Below are 26,165 nucleotides of genomic sequence, written 5' to 3'. Positions count from 1 at the left end.
AATGTTACCTGAAATTCATGCCCCACCTGCTCGTCATATGAATGGTAAACCAGTGTTATATATTCTGTTTTCATTATGGCAATATCTTCAGGATGTCATTTCTATATTAGAAATACAGGTGGTAAACAGTGTGCACAGGGACTGTGCCTAGCTTCTGATCAAGACTCTCTCCTTGACCAAACTTTAACCAGGTTCTTCTGAGCCCTCTTTGTCTAGGCCTCATCTTAGGCCCTGTCTTCAGCCTGCCTAGTCCAGTTTTAGTAAAAATCCTGCTAAGTGAATCTGATCACCCTGCCTGCCTTCAGCAAGAATCCTGTTAAATCGGCATGGCAAGCACCCTTCTACCCTCGATGTCTCCTCTTAGGAATTTTCCATCCACCAACCCTCCCCCGACCCACTCTGCTCAACGACTATAAATCCCCAGCTGTCTTCACTGTATCTGGAGTTAAGCCCATTCTCTCTCCCCTATGGTGATCGTCTTGGCCCTATTGCGATAGTCCTAAACAAAGTCTTCCTTATTGTTTTAACCAGTGTCAGAAGACATTTTTAATAGTGATACTTCCTAGCTCTAAATGCTGGTGGAATGATGACTGGCAGGGACCGCTTTTCCTCAGGGTCTCCCAGTAGAACTTCCCTCAATACTAACACTAGTATTCCATCCAAAATTTGTCCTTTTTGTATTCACTTTGGACTCGACTTATAGCAAGTTAATACAGCTCACAGTCCCTTATCTGGAACTCTTGGGACCAGTTATTTCAGAATTTGGAATTTTTCATTTCATAAAGTATTATGACTCATACACCAGTACAGCTTGGGGCAGTACTTGGAATCAAATACATTAATATTTTTGTAGCGAAATATATGAATTTAATACTAAGTTACGTAAGTAAAGACTACAGATAGCCTGTCAGGGAGGTCAGGTTTGGCTGCCAAATGAGTTTTGATGTCAAACATGAAAAACTTCAGATTTACAGAGATTTTTGGAATTTGGAATTGTACGTGTAACAATAAAACAATTTGTGGAGAAATAACCAAAGTCATCCAAGCATGCAGTTCCAACCAGTTTATGATGTCATATTTATATTCCTGATCAAGTCCTTTCTCCAAACGAGAAGTGAAAGGTGAATTATATATTCTAGAATTACTTTTATGGTCCGAAACAAAGCAAAACTGATCTTAATTCTTTAGAATGCAGTCTTTCTTTACTTTCCCCGATAATTTTGTTTTTCCCTATCTTGAGTTAACACCCTCTAGTGGTTGTCATCAGATATTTCTTCAATGCTGATATAATCAAAATTGCCAGCAAAGACCAGGTATTACTTAGTTGGTGAGACCACTTGTACATCATGAAAGAACAGAGAGGTGTGACTAAATGAAAGGTTAATAATTGGAAGAATGACTTAATTGCCTCTAGCTACTCCATCCTAAAAACAAGCTACAGTCTATTTCACTTAAATCATAGAGATTAATGGTATTTGAAGATATTTACTATAACATGGACTTTATGTTGACCTTAGGACCTAATTTACCATATAATGGAAGGGGTATTGAGGAGTGATGACAGAAGCTAAAGTAATACACTGTAATCAATTGTATAATGTATTTGCCTTGTTTTAAATTTTCTATTATTATCTATAGATGGCTTATCAAATGTTTAGTCTAAGTAATTAAAACTTGAAATTACTCCAAAATTTTACATAAGACGTAAAACTGTATTCATTTAAGAAACACAAAATATGTGGTAAGATACTATGTTAGGTGTTAAAAGATCATTTAAAAAAATTATCCTGTTGCCCATTTTCTCTAAAATTACCATTGCTTTTCCATGTATTTGGATCTCTACAAACTTCAGATGCATTCAAAAATACATTTTCTCTCCCATCAACCTGCTTCATCTGACCTGTCGGATTAGGGATAATTTTATTTCCTTAACTCCTCACAGCTGTCATACTATGGAAATGGGAGCTATAATTTGGAAAGAGATTATTAGAATTTATGTAGAAAATCCTACTATTATGTTTAAATAAATCCTTTACATGAGATTTAAGTAGTTATCCAATATTAACCATATGATATTTCATCTTTAAATCCTGCTGAAGTTAAAAACAGAACCACAATTGAAAAGAGAACAAAAAAGCTTCATAGGTACCTAGAGTGTAATATATTTATGTTTTAACTATTCTAAATAGTTTTCACTGAAAACTATTAGTTTTCTAAATTAGTATTCTAAATTTCCAAGGTACATTATATTCATTGCTAGTGGTTAATTTTAACACGTAAGCAGGTTTATCCTCTGTGTTTTGCAAATGTAGACTGACACTTTAAAAAGGCTCCTAGTTCTAGCAGTATGTATCTTCCTAGAGGAATGACCAATGGAAGCAAGGTTACCTTCAAAAAAAGTTCAAGGAAAAGGAAGTTACTTTAGCCTGGTCAAGTTAAAAAGCCTCTAAAAAGGCCAACTGAAATAAAGGGCAAAATACATTTATTTTTCTCCTTTATTAGAGGAAAGGATAAAACTTAAATCGTTTTAAACAATAAAGTCACATTACGGTGGTAAAAGGAAAAAGCCATTTCGTTATTAAAGAAGACTCTATGCTTTGTCTACTGCATGGATCTAATACACAAATTTAAACCTATCAGGCATGGTACATCCACAGGAAGGAGCAGTGAACTGGCAAAAACTGGTTGCTCAGATTTTACCCCTGCAAGCTCATGGAGTTTAACCAAATGTGAAAGTTAAAATTAATCTGCAACCAAGAAAGTAAAAAAAGCTTTAATAATCTTTAGAAAAAAATGATCATATATAAGACACTTGTCGGCAAGAAGTTTTCCATAAAGTTAAGAAAGGATTTATCTCATGAAGTAGTAGTTTACTTTCAGAAACAATCTCATCTAGAATCATTCAGTATATCTAGTTCACTTGGACATTCCAAATACAAAGCAAGAAAGGGAGTCCTTGCAAGATGCGTTAAGTTTAGTCAGTATTAAATAAATACAAAGTATGGTTAACTACATATTAAGATTGTCCACCACCAATTTATGGAAAGTTCAGAACACAGCAATGGAATAAAGCACTTATTTTCATTTTCAGTTCACTCCCTGAAATAAGGAGTGAATAGTGGCTATACTGGCTGTGTTTGGCTTCCTTTATGTCAGAGGAGAAGCTAGAGGCTCCTTTTCCTTATACATAAGCTTTAAATGTACTACTGGGGAGGGGGATGTATAGGAGGCGGGCTTACCCAAGGATGGGATGTATATGTCCATGAAGGAATCCAAAATATTACCCAACTAGTATAGCGTTCTCTAGATAGTTGGTATTAAAGTAGTTCCATGGTCTCAAAGATTTAGATCACCTTCCAAAGGGTCTGTCACCCAAACCGGAAAAATTCTTAAATATGTTAAATGGAATAATACAGCTCTACTATAATGTACTTCTGTGACTTTTGGTACCTACAGTCGTTCCTTGGTATCCATGGGGGATTGGTTCCAGGACGCATGGCAGATACCAAAATCCACAGATGCTCAAGTCCCATAGTTGACCATCCTTATCTGCAGATTCTGCATCAGAGGATTCAACATACCGTGTAGTTCTATAGAATTAATTGAAAACAAAATCTGTGTATAAGTGGACCCACGCAGTTCAAACCTCTGTTGTAAAAGGGTCAACTGTGTTTTAAAAAGAGGAGCAATAGTCTACCATAGAGGCAGCTTTGAAGCTAGATGAGACAATAGATTTGAATTTGTCAGAAGATAGATTTGACTTTGTCGGAAAAAAGATAAAAATACAAAGCATGATGATTGATATCTATTAGCCATTACAATCTCTTAATGATCAGATAAAAGAAAGACTCCCCCATAATAATTTACCTATTAAAGATGGTATCATTTAAAGAAGAAAAAATATTTAAATGTTACTTTCAAGAGCAATGTAGGCATAAGCAATCTTGTAAACAGAGTAAGCCATTCTGGCATAAAACAACTGTAACAGCTTCAAAAAAATCTGTACACCATTTCGTTTTGATAAACCTCTTATCTCTGTATTCAAATATAAGTATGCTGCACTATTGACCAGTGATTCTATGAATGACACATAGACATTTCAGTTTTGTTGATTTGTCTGTCAACAAAGCACCTCTTTAAAGGACTCTATAATTTACGTGAACAATGGACCATAACTATAATTTGACACAAAGGAGGTAAATGTGGGTCACATACAACACTTTCGGTTGTTGATAGAAACAAACAACCATGCAGAAACTTTATTGCATTTAGCTCTGTACAACAGAACTCACACTTATTTATACTATGGAACTACCAGTTATACTGTAGTATAGCCGTTTAAGGGGAAATTCCAATAACTGATTCTTCCAATAGCAGTGAAGTGGCTGCATATTATTTTGCTCTGTAGAAACCAAAACTTTCTCCAAACTATTAAAACTGTGTAACTTCTAATGCTATTAATCTCTTAAAATGTGACATGTAACGTGCCACTTTTCTTTTATTCTAAATTCAAAGACCAGGTTAACTTCAAAGTTGTTTTTTTTTTTTTCTGAAAAATAAGATTAAAATAAATGTCTGAAAGAATATCATTGCTAGATAGTAGAAACAGGATGTGCAGATTGAGTCTAGTTCACTTGAGAATGCCAACTCTCTCTCTTAGGAATTAAAAATACTTGAATACAGGTCATTCCTTTCGTACTCTTCTTTTGCGTACTGACTTTACTGGCCCATCTCCAGATCCTGTGCTCTCATCTGCTTCCCTCATCTAGGGAAAAATATATGAAAACGTTTATTTTCATACAGTGGGCAACTAGTAGAGAGTAGTAAGTAATGTATTTCTTATTCTCTAAAATACATGTTTCTAACAAAACATCTTTATGTTTATAATACATATATATCTTTATTTTTATGTTCCTTTACTTAATAACTGATCAAAAACGTGTATATAAATTGATGTTTCAATTTGTTCATCTTTTGCCATGATTACATTTTTAGAATAACTGTTTGTCAAATATGCATCTGACAAGGAATAATGCTAATAACTCAATTCATGATTTTATTTCATGATTTACAACTTAATCTAATGTCATGGTTAATTAAAGGTTACATGATATTTTCATTGTGGGATATTAAGCATTAACTATACATCACAATGTTTCTGTAAGTAATGAATTGCTGAGCTGGTTTTACAGAGACTTTTTCAGAACTTCTGGTACCTAACACTTTGAGAAAAATTAACAGAGAGGAAAGGGAAACATTAAACTTATGGTTTGGGCTTTTTCTCTCCTTTAATTCTATCCTTCCAGAATAATCGTTTATATATAAATTAAACTTGTATAACAATAAAATAATGCAGGTATTATACAAAATAGTTATAATTATTTCTAAAGGTTATATTATATAAAAATTGATTTATTTTAGCTCACTGACAAACATATAAGAAGATTAAAAGACTGAAAAGATGGAATTTAGATACTTTTAAAAGTACACAAAATATTTTACAAAGCAAAATATAACTAGAATACACATTCAGTGAATGATTCCAAATATTATTATTAAAAGAGTGACGGCGGGAAACAAGGACTGCTTAAAACTCTGTTCTGAAAGAAATTATCTTCACCCAGCTCCCTCTAAATAAAGATATGCATACTAGATAATGAGCCCCAAAGCCCATTTAAAAAAAACTCACTAGGCAGTTAAGACCAGTAACCAGGTATATGTACTGAATAAGCTTTAGAAAACAATTAAAATACTAACAACAGAAGTTTATCTGGGAGATTTCTTCAAATAAACAAAATAGCAAGTTTATCTCATCACATGCAACAGTCCAGGCATAACGGACCTTTACCCTACCTAACTCTAAGCTATGAGAGTGCTGGGGACGGTGACCGGCAGGTGGGGTTATGCAGCTCTTAGAGGGCTAGAGAAGCAGAGAAAACAGGCTTGGGGGGTATATACTAGGTGAAAGAAGAAAGCTCGGGTTCTGAATTATACCTGGATGGTTTCTGATTCCATAATAACTGACTATAAAAAAAGGCACTGTGGAAAGTTCTATCATACATCAGGATGGAAAAGGGGGCAGACATATCAAGTTAATGAGAAACTAGCTTATTAAAGATTTGAGAAAAACACCATTACCGGGCATAGTACTCAACTACCCAATGAATGCAATCTTTCAAAATATTACAGTAAATAACTGTGACAGTGAGAACGTTTTCACAATGGCTAAAAGAAAATTGTCTTGTAATAAACAGACTTACTTTTTAAATATTCAGATGGTCTGCTTATTACACCTTTCAACAAAACACTTTAATGACGTCATTTTTTACAGACGTAGCTCTCTCTTTATATTTTGTAAACCAAAGGCTTACTTTATACTGTTTCATTAGGCATTAAGAGGACATAAATTACATTATTTTCATGCTTTCCTTAAGGATACATTTTAAAGCAATATGTATGCTCTTAAGAAAGCTGGGAGAAATATGGCAAAAAATTCTTCAAAACCAGATTGTTTTTATTAAATATTTTTTTATGGATTAACAGTCATACATAGAAACTAGTTTATTTTCTGTTAAAGAGTTGCTTACCTCATCCTCTGATCCAGACTTATGTGATTTATTACCTTCTTCTTGTCCTTCTATGATTTCAATTTCTTCTTCACTCTTTTCCTCAGGTTCACCTTCCTCTTCTGGAATTTTTTATTAAATAGATTTTATTAAAGGCAAAAACTCGAATTAGAATTTTGCTACTTAAAAGTATTAAATAAAAGTGGAGGGATGTATTTAAATTCCAATATTTATAAGCAATTTCTTCCATTAGACATTTTTAAAAATTTAAATAGAAATATTTATTTTATCACATTTTATAAATAAATCATATTTGAGGAAAGGGGCAGGTTTAAAGAATTTTAAAGCACTCTGTATGTAAAATGAAAACCAAAGAATGTGTGTGTGTGTGTGTGTGTACACACATATATGTAAATATACGTGTGTGCATGTGTGTTTTGAGGGAGTATGTTTTTTAAGTCAACTGTTGCATCAACTATTAAGTTAAAAACAGTGCTCAAGATATAATTTAGGTTATAAAGGGCTCATTCTGTAGCCTGGCTTGGGATGCCTGACAAATATCAATAGTTTTATTGCTACCTCAATGTGCATAAGGAAGTCACATTGGAGAGGCACCAAAAAGCCTCAGCTGTCTTCAGTTCTAACATCTTCTGGAGTTTAGTAGAGGGTGGCAAGGGGACGTATGATTTAGTAATCCTTTCAAGAGATTAAACTGTTCGTTCCACATGATAAATTATCTGATAAACAACAGCCCTTGGGAGACTTGGTGTGGATTTTGTTGCTGCAATCACCTGCCTTAAACCGATTACTCTTCTACAGAAGCCATGGTCTGTACCTCCCATCTCATCCTTGGAGGGGAGAAAAATCTTTGCAAAAAGCTATGGCAGGGCTTCCCTGGTGGCGCAGTGGTTGAGAGTCCGCCTGCCGATGCAGGGGACACGGGTTCGTGCCCCAGTCCAGGAAGATCCCACATGCCATGGATCGGCTGCGCCCGTGAGCCACGGCCACTGAGCCTGCGCGTCCGGAGCCTGTTGCTCCGCAACGGGAGAGGCCACAACAGTGAGAGGCCCGCGTACCGCAAAAAAAAACCACAAACAAACAACAACAACAAAAACAAGCTATGGCATATGGGATTCATAGTTGCTAGGTTCTGAAGCAACTGAACAATTTTTACACCTCTTTCTTCCTAGAAAACAAAAGTCATACATTGGATGTCTGCTCAGGTACAACCCAGGCAAGGATGTTACTCCTCTTCGCCAGTCACGCCTTCTTGGAGATTCAAATGGTATAAATCTGACAATAAACAAGTGCAACAGCCCGTGTTTACCACTTAATCTACTATTTTAAGGGAGCTTTGCCCAGCTTTGTCCCCATTATAAATCACCGTCATCGTCTTACCTTTTTCAAGAATTTCACCATCACTTTGCTGTTTTTCCTCTTCCAAGTCTACTGGTTTCTCCAGGGCTGCTTTCTCTCCCTTTACTTCTTGCTCTAGTGCTCCCTTTGTTTGTGGTTTACATATGTCCAGTTTTTTGAACTCTGCATCTTCATATCCTTTCTGTCGCAGTTTAACACAAGCTATTTTTACTAAAAGCAAAGCTCTATTTACAAAAAGATTTTTTGCAATAAGTGATATCATAGTGAACTATCAGTAAAAACTTACAGGCAATTTAGTTTATTACTTTTAAGAGCCACTTGCTCCAATATAGAACTCCTAAACACTAAGAGTTTTTTTTTTTTTTTTTTTTACTGTTGACAAAAATTCATTTTCTTTACCTTTACTTTTCTTGGCCAACAAAATGAAGTAATTAATGCTATTGGAAGCACTGCTGTCACAAGATAAATGAACCAAAGCCATGGGCGCTCTTCAGTAGCTGCCGTCAACTGTTTGAATATACTAGGCTAGAGAAGAAATAAGCATAAAAAGGCAATTAAGATTTTATAAACCTTCATTCAGAAATACAGCCTACAAAAACAAAAAACTTATTTCACCTAGGTGGTTTTATATTAAGGAATCGTGAATTTGTAAGATAAAAGATATTTTATTTTCTCATTTTATACTTCATAAAGTTTAAACAATTATTCGCATGCATTGCTGTTTGACACTTTGTAGTAGAAGGTACATTATACTATATAGGTGAATATTGCTAACCTACCAGCAAGAATTTGGACAGTTTTCTTTTTTGGTAAGTTTCAGGATAGAACTACTCTTTATGGATGTATTATCTGGTTCATTTAGAAGTACACAACTCTCTGATAACTCAACCTGTACATTTAAAAAACTTACTAAAAAAAAAAAATCAACCTGATAATCATTGTGTTTTCTTTTTCTTGTTTATTAACAAATTTTACACACAACCTTCAGGAAGGAAATTGTTTCTCTTACTAAAATAAAATCTAAAATCATCAAATGTTTTAGTTAAAAGAGTTTCCAAATGAGAATCCCTTTACCTTTACTTACTCTTCTGATGGTTTTAGCTAATATCCAAAGAGACCTAATGTGAGGTACACATTTTTCTTTACAGTAATTCGTTTTAAAGATAAGATTCTCCAAGATGCATTGTGTTGAAATACTTAGCTTATTCTTTTCTAAGTAGTGTTAAGATTTGGGGAAAAAAACTGAAACATAATAATATTAAATTTTAAAAGTTTCTATACTCCTCTAAGTGAAAAGTAGTTAAAATGAATAAAGAATATTTAGATTACTGTTCCCACTTAGGCCTTAAAATGATAGGTGACAAAGATATTAAGTCTCATTTCTAGTAGTAGTAGTGGTCTCATTTCTATAACCATCAAAAGGCACTCAATCCCATTATGCTATCATAATTTAATAAATGAAATGAAGACTTACATATATATAATTCATTATTAGTTTATAATGAAGCTGTATCATATTTGGTAAAGCTAAATACTCTGTCTACATAAATTTATTTAAATATGCTTCTTTAGCATTTAGTAATTATGGCACATTTATTTACCTTTTTTAAAGGCCATTTGTACAACCTATAACCAGAACCACATCCTATTATTACCGTATGGTAAATACTGTACCTCATTATCATTTTCTATCATTATTTTCACTCCCCAGCCATCTGCAGCCCAGCGATCTGCTACTTCCTTTTCCGAACAAATAATAAAATTATCAAAGTAGATATCAGAGGTCATGGACCAAAGCTCTAAACCAAGAGCACAGAAGGAAGTCAGAAGAAATGGGTGATTGTCTTCAAAATAATCTGGATTAGGAATTTTTCGAGGACTCCAGATACCCTGTGAGAAAAAATAATTTAAAGACATTTTCAAATAAAATAATTTCATTATAAATGTTACTCAAGAAGTAGTTGGTGTTGAATGAAATTAGCAATACTAACTGGAAAAAAGAAAACTTTAACTTATAATTAATTCATTAGTAATTCACTAGAAATAAAATCTTGTTTCTTCTTATCCGGAACACGATGTTCCCTATGAAATATATCCTGTACACAATGTTCCCTATGAACAATGACTTTAAACTCTGCAAAAGGGGACTTCCCTAGTTGTCCAGTGCTTAAGACTCTGTGCTCCCAATGCAGGGGCCCTGGGTTCAATCCCTGGCTGGTGAACTAAGATCCCACATACCACAACTAAGCCCACGCAGTGCAACTACTGAGCCCGTGTGCTCTAGAGCCAGCACGCTGCAACTAGAGAAGCCTGAGCGCCACAATGAAGACCCAGTGCAGCCAAAATAAGTAAAATAAATAAGTAAACTGCCAAAAAAAAAAAAAGAGGCAGAGTGAAAATCCAGTACAGAAACTTGAGTAATCAAATTTCACAACTGACACTATATTAGACAAGTTGGGTTTTTTTTACATTTAGTAAAGATATTCAAGACAAGATATCATTAAAATTGTTCAAATCAGAGATCACTGTATGGCAAAAACGGAACCGCACCTTTCATCATATACTCATGATAGGCATCAATAATCAACCACGGTTGAATCTCAGAACAATTATTCAACACAGAAGTTCCATTAGATCTTGAATGATTAAACTCAATCAAATCAAATACATTGGACAATATGATCACTCACTGACTTATTCCACCATCACATATGTCTATTCTGTGCCAGGCACTATGCCAGATGCTAGGATACAGTGGTAATCAAGGCAGACATGGTCCCTGCATTATGGTGTTTAAAATCTAATGAAGGAGATAGACGTTAAAAAAGTTACCAAAACAGACATTTTGTGATAAATACTATGAAGAAAAACTACAGTGAGCAAAAAGAATATATAACTGTATATATAAAATAAATGTTAGAAAATGTCAATGAATAATTAGATAAAACTAGAGGGTTAAATGGATAACATAAGGATTTCTACCTCCAAAACTAGGTATACTCAAAAAATATCTGATTCATATTAGGGAAAAAAATTCAATTTTAATAATACCAGAGAGTAAGGAGCATGTTAATTAAGCACAGACTTTAATTACTAAAATGTGCAACCTGAGTCTTCTTGATCAGAAGTCACTTCTTATATTTAATTCTAAAATAAAATTTTATTTCAAAGTGATCATCAGTATAAGGAAAAATATAGTATAAAGTAACTTATCTTTAGTTCTTAATTTTATTCCCCCAGAAAATTAAATAAGGAATGTTTCACTTTTTAAACATAAATTAGTTGGAGTACTATGTTCTTTGACTTCTTAAGATAGCTAAGGCACACTATTATACAAATCAAATTTCCTGAAGTTAACATAACATTATCAATAACTAGATAAATAGCACAACATTTTAAAGTTTACTATGGGACTGGAACAAGTGGTTATTACCTGGTAGTTAGGGTTATCTATCATTGGAGGTGTCCATACTCCTTTGTATTTTGGGTTACCTATCATGGGAGGGCTCCACTCGCCACACCCAATCTGACATGCCGGATTAGAAATCTGAGGTGCCTCCCATTCTCCATCCATGTCTTCATTCCTTAGGATGTTAGAACAAAGCAAATGGAGTAACCTCAAGTCTCTCCTGTCAGTCATATAAACTAGTAACAAAAAAGCAAGTAAGAAACATATGAAATTGACATTTGAAGATGAAGAATGCTTACCAGTCAATGGGTTTTTCAGCATTAGGATCTGGAATAAATTTCGGTTCATTATCAAGCCAGCCATCAGGTTTAACAACACTTGAATCTTCTATTTGGGCAGGTTCACTTTCATCCCTGTAAATACAGTATTTTATGCTAATTATTAACTATTCAAGCAGTTTAAAAATGCACGCTACAAAATTCATAAGGTACCAAAAGGCATTTCCTACCCTGTCTTTGTACCTACTACCTCCCCTCTCTCATCCACCTAAATCTTCTACTATACACTTTTTTATATATATTACTTGTTATGTTCTATACATACATGCACGTATGTATGTGTGTGTATATGTGTGTATATATATATACATATATATACACACACACACATACTTTTTTTACACAAATGATAGCACTCTATATAGAGTATGTTAGACCTTGCTTTTGTTCACTTAAAAACTCATTCATCAACAAACATATGGGATGACTACTACATGTCAAGACTGTTCTAGGAGCTCTGTTTTATATAAATATATATCTGCTTCATTCTTCTTAACAGTTGCATAATTTTATACTTTGTGAATATATCATAATTTATTTAATCTATCTGTTGTTGAGAATAGTGTTTTCAAAAACTTACTATGATGAATAATGCTATAATTAATATCCTGGAATATATTAGAAATTAATAAGAAATCAGTTGTCAGCTATATGAAGTAAATTTTTTTTCCAGTTTCTCATGCATTTTTTAATGTAGCTCATGGTGAGGTTTTCTTTTTTTTTTTGCCATGTAAAACATTTATTTTCATGTAGTTGAAATTTATTAACATTTTCCTTTATGATTCTTCAATTTTATGTCATATTTGGAAAGGTCTTCCCTACTCCAATATTATTTTTTTAAAACTCTCCATATTTAATTCTAGTAATTTTTTTATTTTCATTAAAAAATAACACTTAGAAAGTAAATTCTAAAGTATATAAACATAGTCACAGTAAGTAGTGAATAGAATTACTAACATAATTTTCATCTTTACAGAAAAGTAAAAATTTTAAATAAGAAGCTACATTACGATTTTCCAAACAAAACTTGAATAACAAACTGAAATAATCAACAATATATATGTAAAGACTGAGTAACAAATTGAAATAATCAAATCTATGTATGTAAAGACTTGTACTTGCCTGTTATTAATGTTATCTTAGGGTCTCTGAGAGCTCAGAGTAACCGGGGTTTAAAATTTAAGGGTGCATCTCTTTTAGCACTTTATAAAAAAAATTCTCACACATTTCACCAATCAGAATGAGGTTGGTATATACAGTTTCTCTCATTGTACAGTTTCTCTCATGTCCCAACCCTACTCTTTATGGGCAAACAACTGTGAAGCAATGTTAGAAAGCCCACATGGAGGGATGTAGTCCTACCTTTTCTGATAGCATGAATTCATGGAAGTGATACACTAATAAGTGACTTATTAATTTTTTTTAAAAAGTACTATTCTTCCTACCTTGCACAAGTTACTTCCCTATACTATTTCCCTTAAGGCAAAGACATTTTCACTGCTAACCAGTACCCCTATTTATCTAAAAGACAGTCAACAAGTTAACACTTTTGGTTTTCCAGGAGCAACATTCTATCTGAATAGGTGGTAAACCCCAATGTTTACAAACAACAAGAACTTGAAGAAATAGTAATAGACACTTTCCAAAATGAAGTACACAGAGAAAAACTGGTTTTAAAAAATGAATAGATTCTCAGTGACTTGTGTAACAAACGTAAAGCAGTCTAACACATATTTAAGTGGTATCCCAAAAAAGAGATGGGGAGCCATATATAAATATTTAAGGAAATAATGGCCAAATGTTACCCAAATTTGATACAAACTATAAACCCACATTTCAAAAAGCTCAAAGAATCCAAAGCAAGGCAAATACACACACACACACACACACACACACACACACAAACAAATGACATCAAGGCACAACAAAAATCAAACTATTGAAAACCAGTAACAGTGAAAATAAATCTTAAAACCAAATAGAAAAAATGACATATTAGGTAAAGGAGAACAAGGATGAGAATAACAACTGACTCCTCATCAGAATCAGTGTGAGCCTCATGATAAGGAATGGCTGTTGCAAAATAACTATCAACCTATAACCCCACAGTGAAAAATCCTTCAAAACTGAAGGCAGAATAAAGAGATTTTCAGACAAATAATTTAGGAGAATGCAATGACAACAGGTATGTACTACAATGTATTAAGACAAGTTTATCATGCAGAAGGAAAACAATAACAGACAGGAATTTCTATCCACACAAAAGAAGGAGAGTACCAGAAATGGTAAATATGTGGGTAAATAAAAGAACTTTTCCCTTCATAACTGTCCGATAAAAAGAGACTGATTGAAGAATAAATATGCATGGCCTTCACAGTATATAAAGAAGGAAATGTATGATAATAGCATGAAGGATGTACGGGAGAAAATATAAGACTCTCATATGATTAACTTAGACATGAAGTGGCATAACACTATTTGAGAGTAGACTGAAATAGGTTTAAGATGCATATTGCAAACCCTAGAGCAACCAGCAAAACAACCAGCTACAGATGAAAAGCCAAAAAGCCAACAGAGAAGAAAAAATAGAAGACTCAAATAAAATATAACTCAATCCGAAAAAAGCCAGGAAAAACATTTTATAAAAAGCCACAGAATATATGGGACAAAGAAAAAACAAGTAGTGAGATGGTAGGTTTACACCCAACCACAGCAATAAGTGCATTAAATGTAGATGATTTAAAACACTCAAATTAAAAGGCAAGACCCAAATGTAGTTGCCTACAAGAAAATCACCTGAAAAATAAAGGCATATACAGGTTACAGGTAAATAATGGAAAATAATATTCAATGGAAACATGACTTAAAAGAAAATTGGAGTGCTGATTTAATATCAGACCAAGTAGACTTCAAGTCAGAGAGTATTATAAGAGTTTATAAAGAAGGACATTTTATAATAATAAAAAGGTCAGCTCCTCAAGAGGTCATGAAATACTGTGAATTGATCTAGTAACAGATCTTCAAAATACTTGAAGCAAAAACTAAAAGAACTCAAAGGAGATAAAGACAAATCCACAATCATAGTTGAAGATTTTAGTTCTCTTCTCTCAGTAAGAGAACAGACTGAAAACCATTAAGAATATAAAAGCTTTTGAACAATGCTGATGTAATTGATGTTTGTGAATGTTTTCTGACCACAACAGAATTAACTTGGGAGTTAAAATGAAAACCATATCTGGAAAATCCATAAATAATTGACAACAAAGCAACACATTTAAAAATACATGATTCAAAGAAAAAATCACTAGGGAAATTATATAACAGTATGAACTGAATATATATTTGTGGAACTTAGTTAAAACAGTGCTTAGAGAAATTTTACAGCTGCTTCTATCGAAAATTATTTTCTACCTTAATAAGGTAGAAAAGAGAAGCAAATTAAGTCCAAAGTAAGAAGAGGAAGGCAATAATGAAATACAAAGAAGGCCAATGGAAGGGAAAAAACTAAAACAAAAGCTGGTCCTCCAAAAAGCTCAATAAAATTGATAAACCCTCAGCTAGACACATCAAGAAAAAACACTAACTGCCATATCAGAAAAGAAAGAGGGGACATCAGTACAGCTCATTACAGACATTAAATGGATGATAAGAGATGCTGGAACAATTAGACACCCATATTTTTGAAAATTAATCTTGATTTATACCTCACACTACATAGAACAATTAACTCAGAACAGAGTTTTAGTCAAAACTATTTGTCTAGAAAACAAAAGAAATTCTTTGTCACATTTAGGCAAAGACATCTTATCTTAGTAAGATGCAAAAAGCATGAATCATCAAAAACAAATATTGACAAACCGGACTTCATAAAAATTTAAAAATTCTGCTCTCTGTTACGAAAATTAAGACAAGCCCCAGAGTGAAAGGAAATATTGCATACTGCATATCTATAGTAATTGACTATTGCTGCATAACAAATTACCCCAAAACCTAGGGGCTTAAAGTAACATTTATTACTGCGGTGTCTGTACTGCGAAATCTGGGTGCCACCTAACCGGGTCCTCACCTCAGGGACTCTGGCACTGGCAATCTCAGACTGAGGTAGGCAGCTTCTGAAATTGTTTTCCAATGATCCTGCCTCCTGGTATTCATGTCCATGTGAAGTCCCCTCTCCTTGAGTGTGGGTGGGACCTAATAACGTGCTATTAATGAACAGAAATTAGTAATGGTATGCTACTTCCAAGATTAAGTTATAAAAGACTGTATGTTAGTTTTCCTAGGCTGCTGTGACAAAACACCACAATCTGGGTGGCTTAAAGTGACAGAAATTTATTATCTCACAATTCTGGAGACTAGAAATTTGAAATCAAAGTTTTGGGCAGGACCATGCTCTCTCTAGAGGCTCCAGGACAGGATATTTCCTTGTTTCTTCCTTGCTTCTGGTGGCCACTGACGACCCTTGGCATTCCCTGTCTTGTAGATGCATCACTGCAATTTCTGCCTCAGTTGTCACATCGTGTTCTCCCTGTGTGTCTGTGTCCAAATTTCCCTCTTCTTACAAGGACACCGGTAGTACTAGATTTAGGGCCCACCCTAATCCAGTATTACTTCATCTTAACTTGATTACAGATGCAAAGGTCCTAATTCCAAATAAAGTCACAATTACAGGTTCTGGGTAGACATGGAATTTTGGAGGACAGTGTTAACCCAGTACAGACTGTAACCTCCATCTTCTTCGCACTGTCTTCTCCCCTCCCTTACCCTCTCCCTTGCTTCCGTTGAAGACAGCTACCATGTTGTGAGATACTCTGTGGTGAGGCCTAGATTGCAAGGAACCAAGGGATGACTCTGGCCAACACCCAGCCAGGAACCGAGGCCCTCGGTCCAACAACAATTCAGTCCCTTGAGAGACTGAATCCTGCCAATGCCCACTTGAGTGAAACTGAAACTGGATTAGCTCCTCCTTGAGCCTTTAGATGACGATAGCCCCAGCTGACATCTTAATTGCAGCTGAAAGACCCAGGGCCAAAGGACCCACTAAGCTGCAGTCAGAATCCTGAATCACAAGAAACTGAGAGATAACAAATGTTGTTTTAAGCCACTTAATTTTGGGGTAATTTGTTATACAGAACTAGAACACTGACACAACACCTGTATCCAGAATATAAAGAACTCTCATAACTGAATATAAAAGAATAACCCAAATAAAGCAGGGGAAAAAATTGAAAAGATACTTCTCCAAAGAAACTGATATGAATGGCAAGTAAATGAAAATTGGGGAGATTAAGGATTAGTCACTAGGGAAATGTAAATCAAAACTACAATTAGATACCACTACAAACCTTTTAGAATATTCAAAGAAAAACAGAAAAACAAAAACAGATAATACCAAAAGGTCAAAAGGTACAAACTTCCAATTATAAGATAAATAAGTCCTGGGGATGTAAGGTATGGCGTGATGACTACAGTTCACCACATTATATCATACATTTGAAAGTTAAGAAGAGTGAATCTTAAAAGTTCTCAAAACAAGAAAAAAGCTGTTAACTATGTGAAGCGATGGATGTTAACTAAACTTACTGTAGTGATCATTTTGCAATATATACATATATCAAATCATTATGTTGTACACGTAAACTATTACAATATTATATGTCAATTATATCTCAGTTAAAAAAACAGATAACACCAAATGCTGTTAATGTATAACATCTGGAACTCTTACATAATGGTGGGAATGCAAAATGGTATAGCCCTTTGGAAAAGTTTGGCAGTTTCTTACAAATTTAAACACACACTTATCGTACAATCACACTCCTAGGCATTTACCGAAGAAAAAGGAAAAATTATGTCTATACAAAGCCCTGACCACAAATGTTTGTAACAGCTCTATTCATAATTGCCCCAAACTGGAAACAACCAAAACTTCCATCAATATGTGAATGGACAAGCAAATTATGATACATCCCTACAATGGTACACTACTCAGCAATAAAACAAAACTAATTACTGATACAAGAAAAAGTACAGATAAATCTCAGACAGCATCATTCGGACTGAAAGAAATCAGAAACAGAAGTTATATACTGTATAATTCCATCTTATATGATATTCTGGAAAAGGCAAAGCTATAAGGGACAGAAATCACATCAGTAGTTTCCAGAGGTTAAAGGTGGAAGGAGGGAACTGATTACAAAAGGATATACAGGCCTTTGGGGAATGATGGAAATATTCTACATCACGACTGCGGTAGTGGTTACATCACTGTGTATATTTTTCCAAATTCATAGAACTGTATATCTAAAATAAATGGATTTAACTGTATGAAAGTTATACTTCAATAAATCTGACAGAAAAAAAACCATGCAATCAGAATCCAGCAAACATCAAAAGGACAATACTTGTTGACCAAGGAGATTGCAAGGTTAGTCAACATTAGAAAATCAATCAATATAATTCACCACACTAAGAAAATAAAGGAGAAAAACCACGTGGTCATCTCAATAGATGCACAAAACGTGTTTTACAAAATACAACACCCAATCATGGAGAAAAAAAACTCTTAGTAAACTAAGAATAAAACTTTTTTTACTCATACTTAGTACATCTACCTTTATGTAGTCCCCTCCCAACTGTACTAGGGTTGGTCTGTGTGACAAACAGAATGCAGCTGAAGTGATGGCATGTCACTTTTGAGACTAGGTTATAAAAGGCACTGCAATTTCTGTGGTTGTGCTCTCTCCCTCTTGGATCACTCCCTCCAGGGGAGCCACCTGCCACGTCATGAGCTGACCTAAGGAGAGGCCTAGGTGGCAGGGAACTGAAACTTCCTGACAAAGGCTACAAGAAGCCAGTGGGAAGTGGATCCTCCAGCTGCCCAAGTCAAGCCTTCAGATGCAGGCAGCTCTTACTGGCAGCTCGACTGCAACCTCAGGAGAGTCTGAGCCAGAACCGGGGAGCTAGCCACTCCCAGATTCCTGCCTCTCAGGAAGTGGGTGAGTTCATGTTTGTTGTCTTCAGTTTTTTGGTAATTTGTTACACAGCAATAGATAACCAATAGGGTGGGTTAAATACATAAAGACAGATAATTTACTTAGCAAAACCATAATTAAGAGTTAACTGTCAGCAGGAAAAAAAAAACGTTCTTAGGAATAAAGGTAACAAGATTTTAGGGAGAAATTACAAAACATATTTGAAGGACAAAGAATATCTCAGTTGAATGTAGAGATATAAAACTATCCCTCACCATCTGAATTCAGGCTATAGGTAATCTGGAACTGAATACATTTCTTTTAAGGAAAATATTCATAATCCTGTAGAATGGAAAACACACAAATACTCAGCTAGTGAACATTTTATGGGTAAGCAAACTGGTATGAGTAAATCCTATATAAGATGCTGAGAATATGGCTTTTTAAGCCAACTAATCATTAACTGAAAACACCGCAACTATGTAAAGTACGCACACACATACATGATAAAGATCAAACTGGGAACTGAAATTAAAGTGTTGGTGTTTTAGATTCATGGAATTTTTTCCCCCACAGCATTGAAAACATACAAAATACAAATACTATATTGAAAAGGGCAACAAAATTAAAATATTAATTAAAATGAAAATTAAGAGGCAGGGGACTGCAAAATCCGTTTTAGAGAAGTATTTCACCCAAAATAGTCAAAATAAGTGGTACTGATGTTTAAAAGAATAAGCTTCATTGGTTGTAAACTTCACTTAAACACACGTTACTTCACATAAACACACGTTACTTTATGCCAAAGAACGCTTTGCTACTGAATTCTTTGCTTACCAGTCTTCTGGTTTGACAGCAGAAGGATCAGGGATTTTTGCTCTTTCATCCCAATCATCAGGTTTTTTATCACTGGGGTCTTCAATTTCCTTGGGAGGATTGATAGGAGGAACCACATCCTCCAGTAGGTTTCCTTTGTTTACAACTATCTGATCAATTAATACTTCAAATGTGTCATCTGGATTCATCACTAAAGACCAATTTAAACATATTACACTTATCATATTGACAGACATGACATGTTAAAGATAATCTTCTACCCTGAACTTCATGGGTAAAATTTTCTCTCAACCACAGTAGAGGAATTACCAACATATTAAATCAAAATACACTGAAATCACTAGACATAATGCTTTCTAAAACCAAAGATAAAATTTTAAGTAATAATAATAATTTAATAAAACACTCGATTACTTCTCAAATAAAAAATACCCAATAGCTAACTCAGCTTAGGACTCACATGACCAGTCAGCTTCACTCTTTCATAGTTACAGAATACAACCCAATCTTCACTATTTTAAAATAATTTTTTGAAACGACCTCAAACTTTAAAAGTTGCAAGTATGCTATAAAGAACTTTATTTTTTCTTGAATTACTTGAGAGTAAATTACTGACCTCATCCGTATCATCCCTGAATGTTTTAATGTATATTTCCTATAAACAAGGACATTCTCCTATATAACCCAAATCTAGGCACCAAAATCAGGAATTTAACACTGATACATTCTTATAATTTCCTAGAAATCTATAAAGCTCATTGGCATTTCAAATTTATTGATTCATGCACTATAGTGAAAAATGTCTTAAGGATGATTGAAAATATTCAACCTCACACTTTAGTACGTTTGTTTTGAGGTAAATTCTAGCTCTTTAAAAGTCCCTAAGCCAAAAGTTTCATAAAGGACTCCCTTATCATTGTAATGACAAAATAAAAGCTCTTTCTCCCTTCTGTAAACATGGGGTGGGGAGTCACTGAGTATAATTTATATCTTTGGAAAGAACTGTAGACGAAAGTAGCTGCCTAACATTTGCTTTTAGTAAGTTAAGGAAGTAGGAGCTGTCAATAAATGTCAGGATGATCCTGACTTAACTAGGTAAATGGGCTACCACTTTCTGTAAAGTAATAATCTGAAGTAATACTCTCCAAAGGTTTCAGTCACAACAATGCCAAATTATTTATATCAAAATCAAATATTGCAATTTATATACAAACTCAAATAATGTAAATGAACACTCAGTATTTTCTCCCTTCTCTTTTTTCTCCACCATTTCGTCTTCTATTACAGCTGAGATTATAAAACTATATTACTACACAAAGGAAAAAAGTCAAGATTGAAGCAGAACTGAGAATAAGATCTTAAATGCAAAAACGTGCTAGACCCTTTCTAATAAAAAAAAAGACATTTCTCAAGAAAAATCCTGAAAAGACTATTTTCTGAATAAATTTTGCATCTGAAATGTTTTAAAATTATAGTAAATCAGAAAAGCACATGACAATTACACATATGTGAAAAGACATCTTTGCCCAAAATCTTTAGCCAGAAAACCTTTCCGTTTAGAAAACTGTATTCAATGTTCTAAATGAATCTAAAACAAAAGACATTGGATTATAAAGTCTTTTAAGGGACCCTGTAAGGTTCTTAGAACAACTACAGGATAATGTTATAGAAATATAGTAGCATTACAGAAAGTTTTTTTTAAAAAGAAAATAGCCACTCGATAATCCTAGCACAACAAAGTTTTTGTGTACAGTAGTAAGAAAAGCAAATGTTTTAAGAGTCAGACTTGAGTTTTAATTCCAGTCTTAACCAATTACTTTTGTTTCCTAGGGCAAGTTACTTAACCTAAATTAAGGCAAAATAGAGAGAAACTGCTCACCTCACAGGACGGTTGTAAACAAAGTGTCTAGCATAGAGCATGGTACCTATCAGGTGATTAATAAAAATTAGTTTTTTCTAGACTTTTTCTTTTTGTTTGCATAATATGTCTAGTGGCCATCAGGATGTGCCTCCAATTTGAATCTCGTTTTCTTTCCCAATTTTAATATTATAAACGTCTCTTCCTTGTTGCTAAATATTTTCATAGTTATCATTTTGTATTGTATAGAAAGAAAACCACTACTGTAACATTTGGGTTGCTTCCAATTTACAGTATATTTTTACACATAGGTCATTTTCTTTCTTCTGGATTATTTTCTTTGGATAAACTCCTGAAAGTGGAATTGTGGCCTTTGATTACACTACCAAGGTGCTTTTGACCAGGTTTATACAAAGTCTAATTAAAATTCATTTTTTCTAGTTATAATTTCTCATTATCTCTACATTTCTACAGTTTACTTTATGCTCCCCAAAATGTCTAGTACTATTTTCCAATTTCAGAAAAAGGTCTTTGATATCAATACTGATATTAAAAATAAAATTGTTCCCTGTGTTGGCAGACAAAATGAATGTTTCTGTAACTGCAGTTTTTGGAAAGAAAACTGAAATACCTTAGTCTTGGATGGAGTTGTCCTGTTAGGTTCTGACATGCTGTGATTTTAAGTAATCATGGGCAGAACAAACCTCTATAATTGTATGTTCTTGGGAAGAGGAGAAAGAATCCCATGTAGTGTTCCTCCTAGTCAATATACATGCAAACTCGTAGTTACAAAAGTAAAGCTAAGTATGTTAATAGATGGTCGCTCAACGCTTTCCCTTTCAAAGTTTTCCCACAACTACCACAAGGCAGGACCCAACAATGACAAATGCCTGTAGAATAAAGTCTAATATTAAGGGCTTCCTCCTCTTTAACCTTTTTCTCCAGTTTTCTATTCTTTCAGCACCACTAATGTCAGGGTGCCTAAAATATCCCTTTCCTCTCCTATCTTCCACATTATATCTACACTTCAAGACTAAGTCAAATATAACCGCCTTCACTAGGTTTTCTCCAAGTTTCCAAACTGAAAGTGATATTGATTTTGAGCTCTTAACTGTACCTCATATGACACTTTACTTTCTACCTGTGCTATAAGTATGTGTGTCTTATTCTCCTAAAAAGATAAGCCCTTAACAGAAGGACCTGTGTTTCTCCCGAAGCACTTGCCACGAAAACATTGGTAGTCAGCAAATATCTCTGAATTAATGAATGAATTAAAAGGACATACCAAGGGTATAAAGATGAGTCTTCCTGTCTGTAAAGAACTTTTTAAGGTCTACATCTGGAGGTTTGGCATGCTTCTCTTCAAAAACTCCAGTTTGGGGATGTTTATGTCTGAAGATAAAATGAAGTTTATAATCTTCTCCACATTTATCTGGTCCAAACATAATGGTATAGGATGTTTTATCATAAAAGTTTTCCTTCAAAGAGAGATGAGTATTGGGATTAGTCCAGAATTAGAGTATTTAATGGATTTCTCTATTCTACCCCAGTGGGTAGAGTTCACAAAAATGTATCAAATGCTAATTCACCAAAGAATTAGTTGACACAATTGACAATAAAGGATGTGGAAAACACAACAAATTTTATTTCAAAATAGTTTTTTAAGTGCACACATTACTTCCATCCTCAAGATGTAGGAGAGAAGCTGGAACCACCCTAGCAACATCATAACGTTTTAGTTACTCTATATAGATCTGTATTATTAAATTTTATTAAGAAAATTAAGCACAGAGAAAAGCATTCTGTGACTTAAGACTACAGTGCCTACTTAGCCATTACTACTATTCAGTAAGACACCAGAAAATGGCGCCCCTTAGCACAATGTGAAGAAGAGATTCAGACTCTTGATTTGACAGACTGTGTCTGTCAAAAGCAGACACTGCAACATGCTCCCCATTTCATTATTGGTCATTTCTCTTCATTTGGCATGGACACTGGTTAAGAGCATGGGATCTGGAGTTCAAATCCTACCGTTGCCTTTAAACCAGCTGTGTGTGGACCTGAGCAAATTTCTTAACCTCCCTGTGGTTCTATTTCATTACCTCTGATGAAGATAATAATAGTACGTACCTTATAAGGTTTCTCTGAGGATTAACTGAATTAATTAGATAAAGTGCTTAGACAAATACTTGGTATTTGACTTTATTATTGCCATTGTACCTTCAGGTGATCATCACCTCACAATACCTAAGTGTTTCACCATCTACTACAAATGGCTTCCCCGTTACCCAATCCTAATAACAGTAAATGAATCCTTTAATCTGTTTCATAGCCACGCATTCTGACAAATATCTCATTAATGTCTCATTTATCTTATTTTTGTTATATGCAGAAATCCTGACATAGCCTCCTGTAGGAGGATGCTATAAGAAATGTCTCCAAACCTCAAATGGTCCTAACGTAACCTGCTTCACTATGAAAACATTTTTAACTTAGTAAATTTTTGCAGACTGCCAATTCCTGAACTGGCCCGCCTTTTTAATTTGGTTCTTTGGCCATTGTGTTTTACTGCTTTGCTCTGTTATCTTACTTCTTCTGTGATTATTATTTTGTAAAGAAAATAACTGTAAGCTGATCTTTTAGTGACATTTATAAGCACCAGGTTATTTTTTATTTATAGACACAGCAAACTTTTTTATGTGGCTAATGATTACAAAACTGATGCCATCAAGTAACAAAGCTGTGTATGAAACTTGAAGGCGCACTGTAAAAGCTATATAAACTCATGGTGGGTAAAAATTTTCAAAGTTATTTTCGATTTCAGTTGAAAATGAAAATTTCAGTTGTGTCAATTGCTCCTTAAAAATACTTATTAACTTTAATAAGGTTTTCTTAAACATTAAAATATCATACCAGATTCAAACCATCAGTGTCTGCTAGGAGTTTAATGTATGCACCTCCACAATCAATACCATCTTGAAAATTTACTTCATATCTAAATGAAGGGAAAAAGAATCATACTGCTGATAAATAAAAATTACTAACTGTTCTTCAAAATCTAATGTATTACTCTCAATTCATTTAGACACAAACATTTTACATTACCAGAAAGCTCATACAAAGTATATCCCCAACCTATAGGGAACAAGCAGAAATGACTTTTCTGTGCACATCCTTAAAATATTAAAAATAGAATGATTATAATCAACTATACAAAAGCCAACCAATTTGTTGAAATAATTTGTTTATCAAAACTGTTGAATTAAGAATAAAATACTTTGACTAAAACTTTTAACAGGAAACTTCAAATTAAAATAAGGTACGTACTATATATAGTCTTTATAAACTAAAAACAAAGACTTTGGGGGTCATGGCTACAGCATAAATTTCTAAGAAATTGCTAATGATCCTAGATATCCAGTCTGCTGCTAATTTGTCTTTTAGTTCAGCTACACTGAAACCATGTTAAATAAGTTGTACATTTAATTAAATACCACCAGCAAAGAGATTTCATAATCTCAGTCAATAACCTGGAATATTCCAGATCTTAACAGCCAGGGGATAGGGAAAACACAGTGTAACAGCTAAAAGAGCAAACTGACATGGCAGTCTCTTCACAGATTTACAACACTCTAATTCTCAGCAATAGTTCTGTTGTTGTTTTGTCTTATTTAGGCAATGACAGTCTTACTGAACACTATTTAGAAGAGATTTTTAGTAAATTGATGAATTACATGTAACAAACCGGTTATCAAGCTGAAAAGCAGTGAAAACCAAAAAAGTTATGATTTGGTTTAATGAATTAAAGCAAAAAGAGATGAAAACTAGAGGAGCAACAGGACACAGTGATAATTTTAATGAAGGACTATAGTTTAAAATGTTTCTGAAGAAAGTTTAGAGACAAAGTAAAAAAAAAAAAAAAAAAAAAGCCATACAAAACTTTGACAGTTTGAACCCAATTAGTATATGTATTTTGTATGGAAAAGAAATAGAGAAAATACAGTAAACTTTTACGTGATCATCTCTGAGTTGCTGGAGATTATGGTGATTTCCCCTCCCTACTTTCTACTCTGCTTTATTTCTCAAGATATCTGCAACAGTGGTTACAAGCAAGTACTTCTGAGTCAGGAAGACCTGAGATTTTTTCTGGATTCTGGTAATACCTTGGCTAAAGGCACGTTACTGAAGCTCTAGTCTCTATTTGCTCATCTGTAACGTGGGAATATTGCCCATACCTATACCTCAAAGGACTGTTATGATGATTAGAAGTTGTCATGCACAGTAATGGGCCAATAAATGCTCAAAAATGTTAGCTTCTGTTATGATCAGAAGAAAAGTTTTGTTTTGTTCTTTTTCAGTTTTTAAATAGTTTGTTTCCTCAAAGCCTTATCAATACTTTAAAGCAGTAGCTGATAAACTTTTTTTTCATGAAACATGTCTTTGAAGAGTACAAAGTAAAAGAAATGGTGCATAATGTGAACTAAAGGTAAATATTTGCTACTCTAAGTAAAATAAAATAAAAAGAGATATAGTTTTAGCATAGGTGATCCAAGGAAAAAGGGTTCTGTGAAAAGAACTAGAGAGAACAATTGTGTAAATTGTCTCTATAAATGTTAAGACAGCTCTGCTGTCTTAGTATGCCTAGACTCGATCACTATGTCTATTTCATACGCTGCAAACTTCCAGATTTTTCAAATCATTAACTTGTGCCTAGTATAAATAGTTCACAATGGATTTGAGGATCAGTGAAATGTATGTCATAGAGCTTCACTGCTGCTAATCTTAGATCATAGGAAAAATGAGGACAAA

The 26,165-nt window shown here is 34.0% G+C and overlaps 1 protein-coding gene across 1 annotated transcript in view; it reads right to left on the bottom strand.

Moving 5' to 3' along the window:
* Positions 1 to 2,407: 2,407 nt before the first annotated feature.
* The window catches only part of CLGN (calmegin), a 35,660-nt gene continuing 11,902 nt past the window's right edge, over positions 2,408 to 26,165 (bottom strand). Inside the window, exons 5-14 of the mRNA XM_022582460.2 lie at positions 24,270 to 24,351; positions 22,642 to 22,834; positions 19,499 to 19,688; positions 11,652 to 11,765; positions 11,377 to 11,527; positions 9,618 to 9,833; positions 8,343 to 8,468; positions 7,965 to 8,124; positions 6,588 to 6,688; positions 2,408 to 4,765 (exon numbers count right to left, since the gene is read on the bottom strand). Of these exons, the coding sequence (XP_022438168.2) occupies positions 4,685 to 4,765; positions 6,588 to 6,688; positions 7,965 to 8,124; positions 8,343 to 8,468; positions 9,618 to 9,833; positions 11,377 to 11,527; positions 11,652 to 11,765; positions 19,499 to 19,688; positions 22,642 to 22,834; positions 24,270 to 24,351 (1,414 nt within the window). The 3' untranslated portion in view covers positions 2,408 to 4,684. The remainder of the gene's footprint in view (positions 4,766 to 6,587; positions 6,689 to 7,964; positions 8,125 to 8,342; positions 8,469 to 9,617; positions 9,834 to 11,376; positions 11,528 to 11,651; positions 11,766 to 19,498; positions 19,689 to 22,641; positions 22,835 to 24,269; positions 24,352 to 26,165) is intronic.

Source organism: Delphinapterus leucas, chromosome 5, assembly GCF_059928025.1.
Source record: "Delphinapterus leucas isolate spDelLeu-1000000601 "Yukka" chromosome 5, BTC_Dleu_Yukka2, whole genome shotgun sequence".
Taxonomy (NCBI): domain Eukaryota; kingdom Metazoa; phylum Chordata; class Mammalia; order Artiodactyla; family Monodontidae; genus Delphinapterus; species Delphinapterus leucas.
This window is presented reverse-complemented; position numbering and strand designations above follow the sequence as displayed.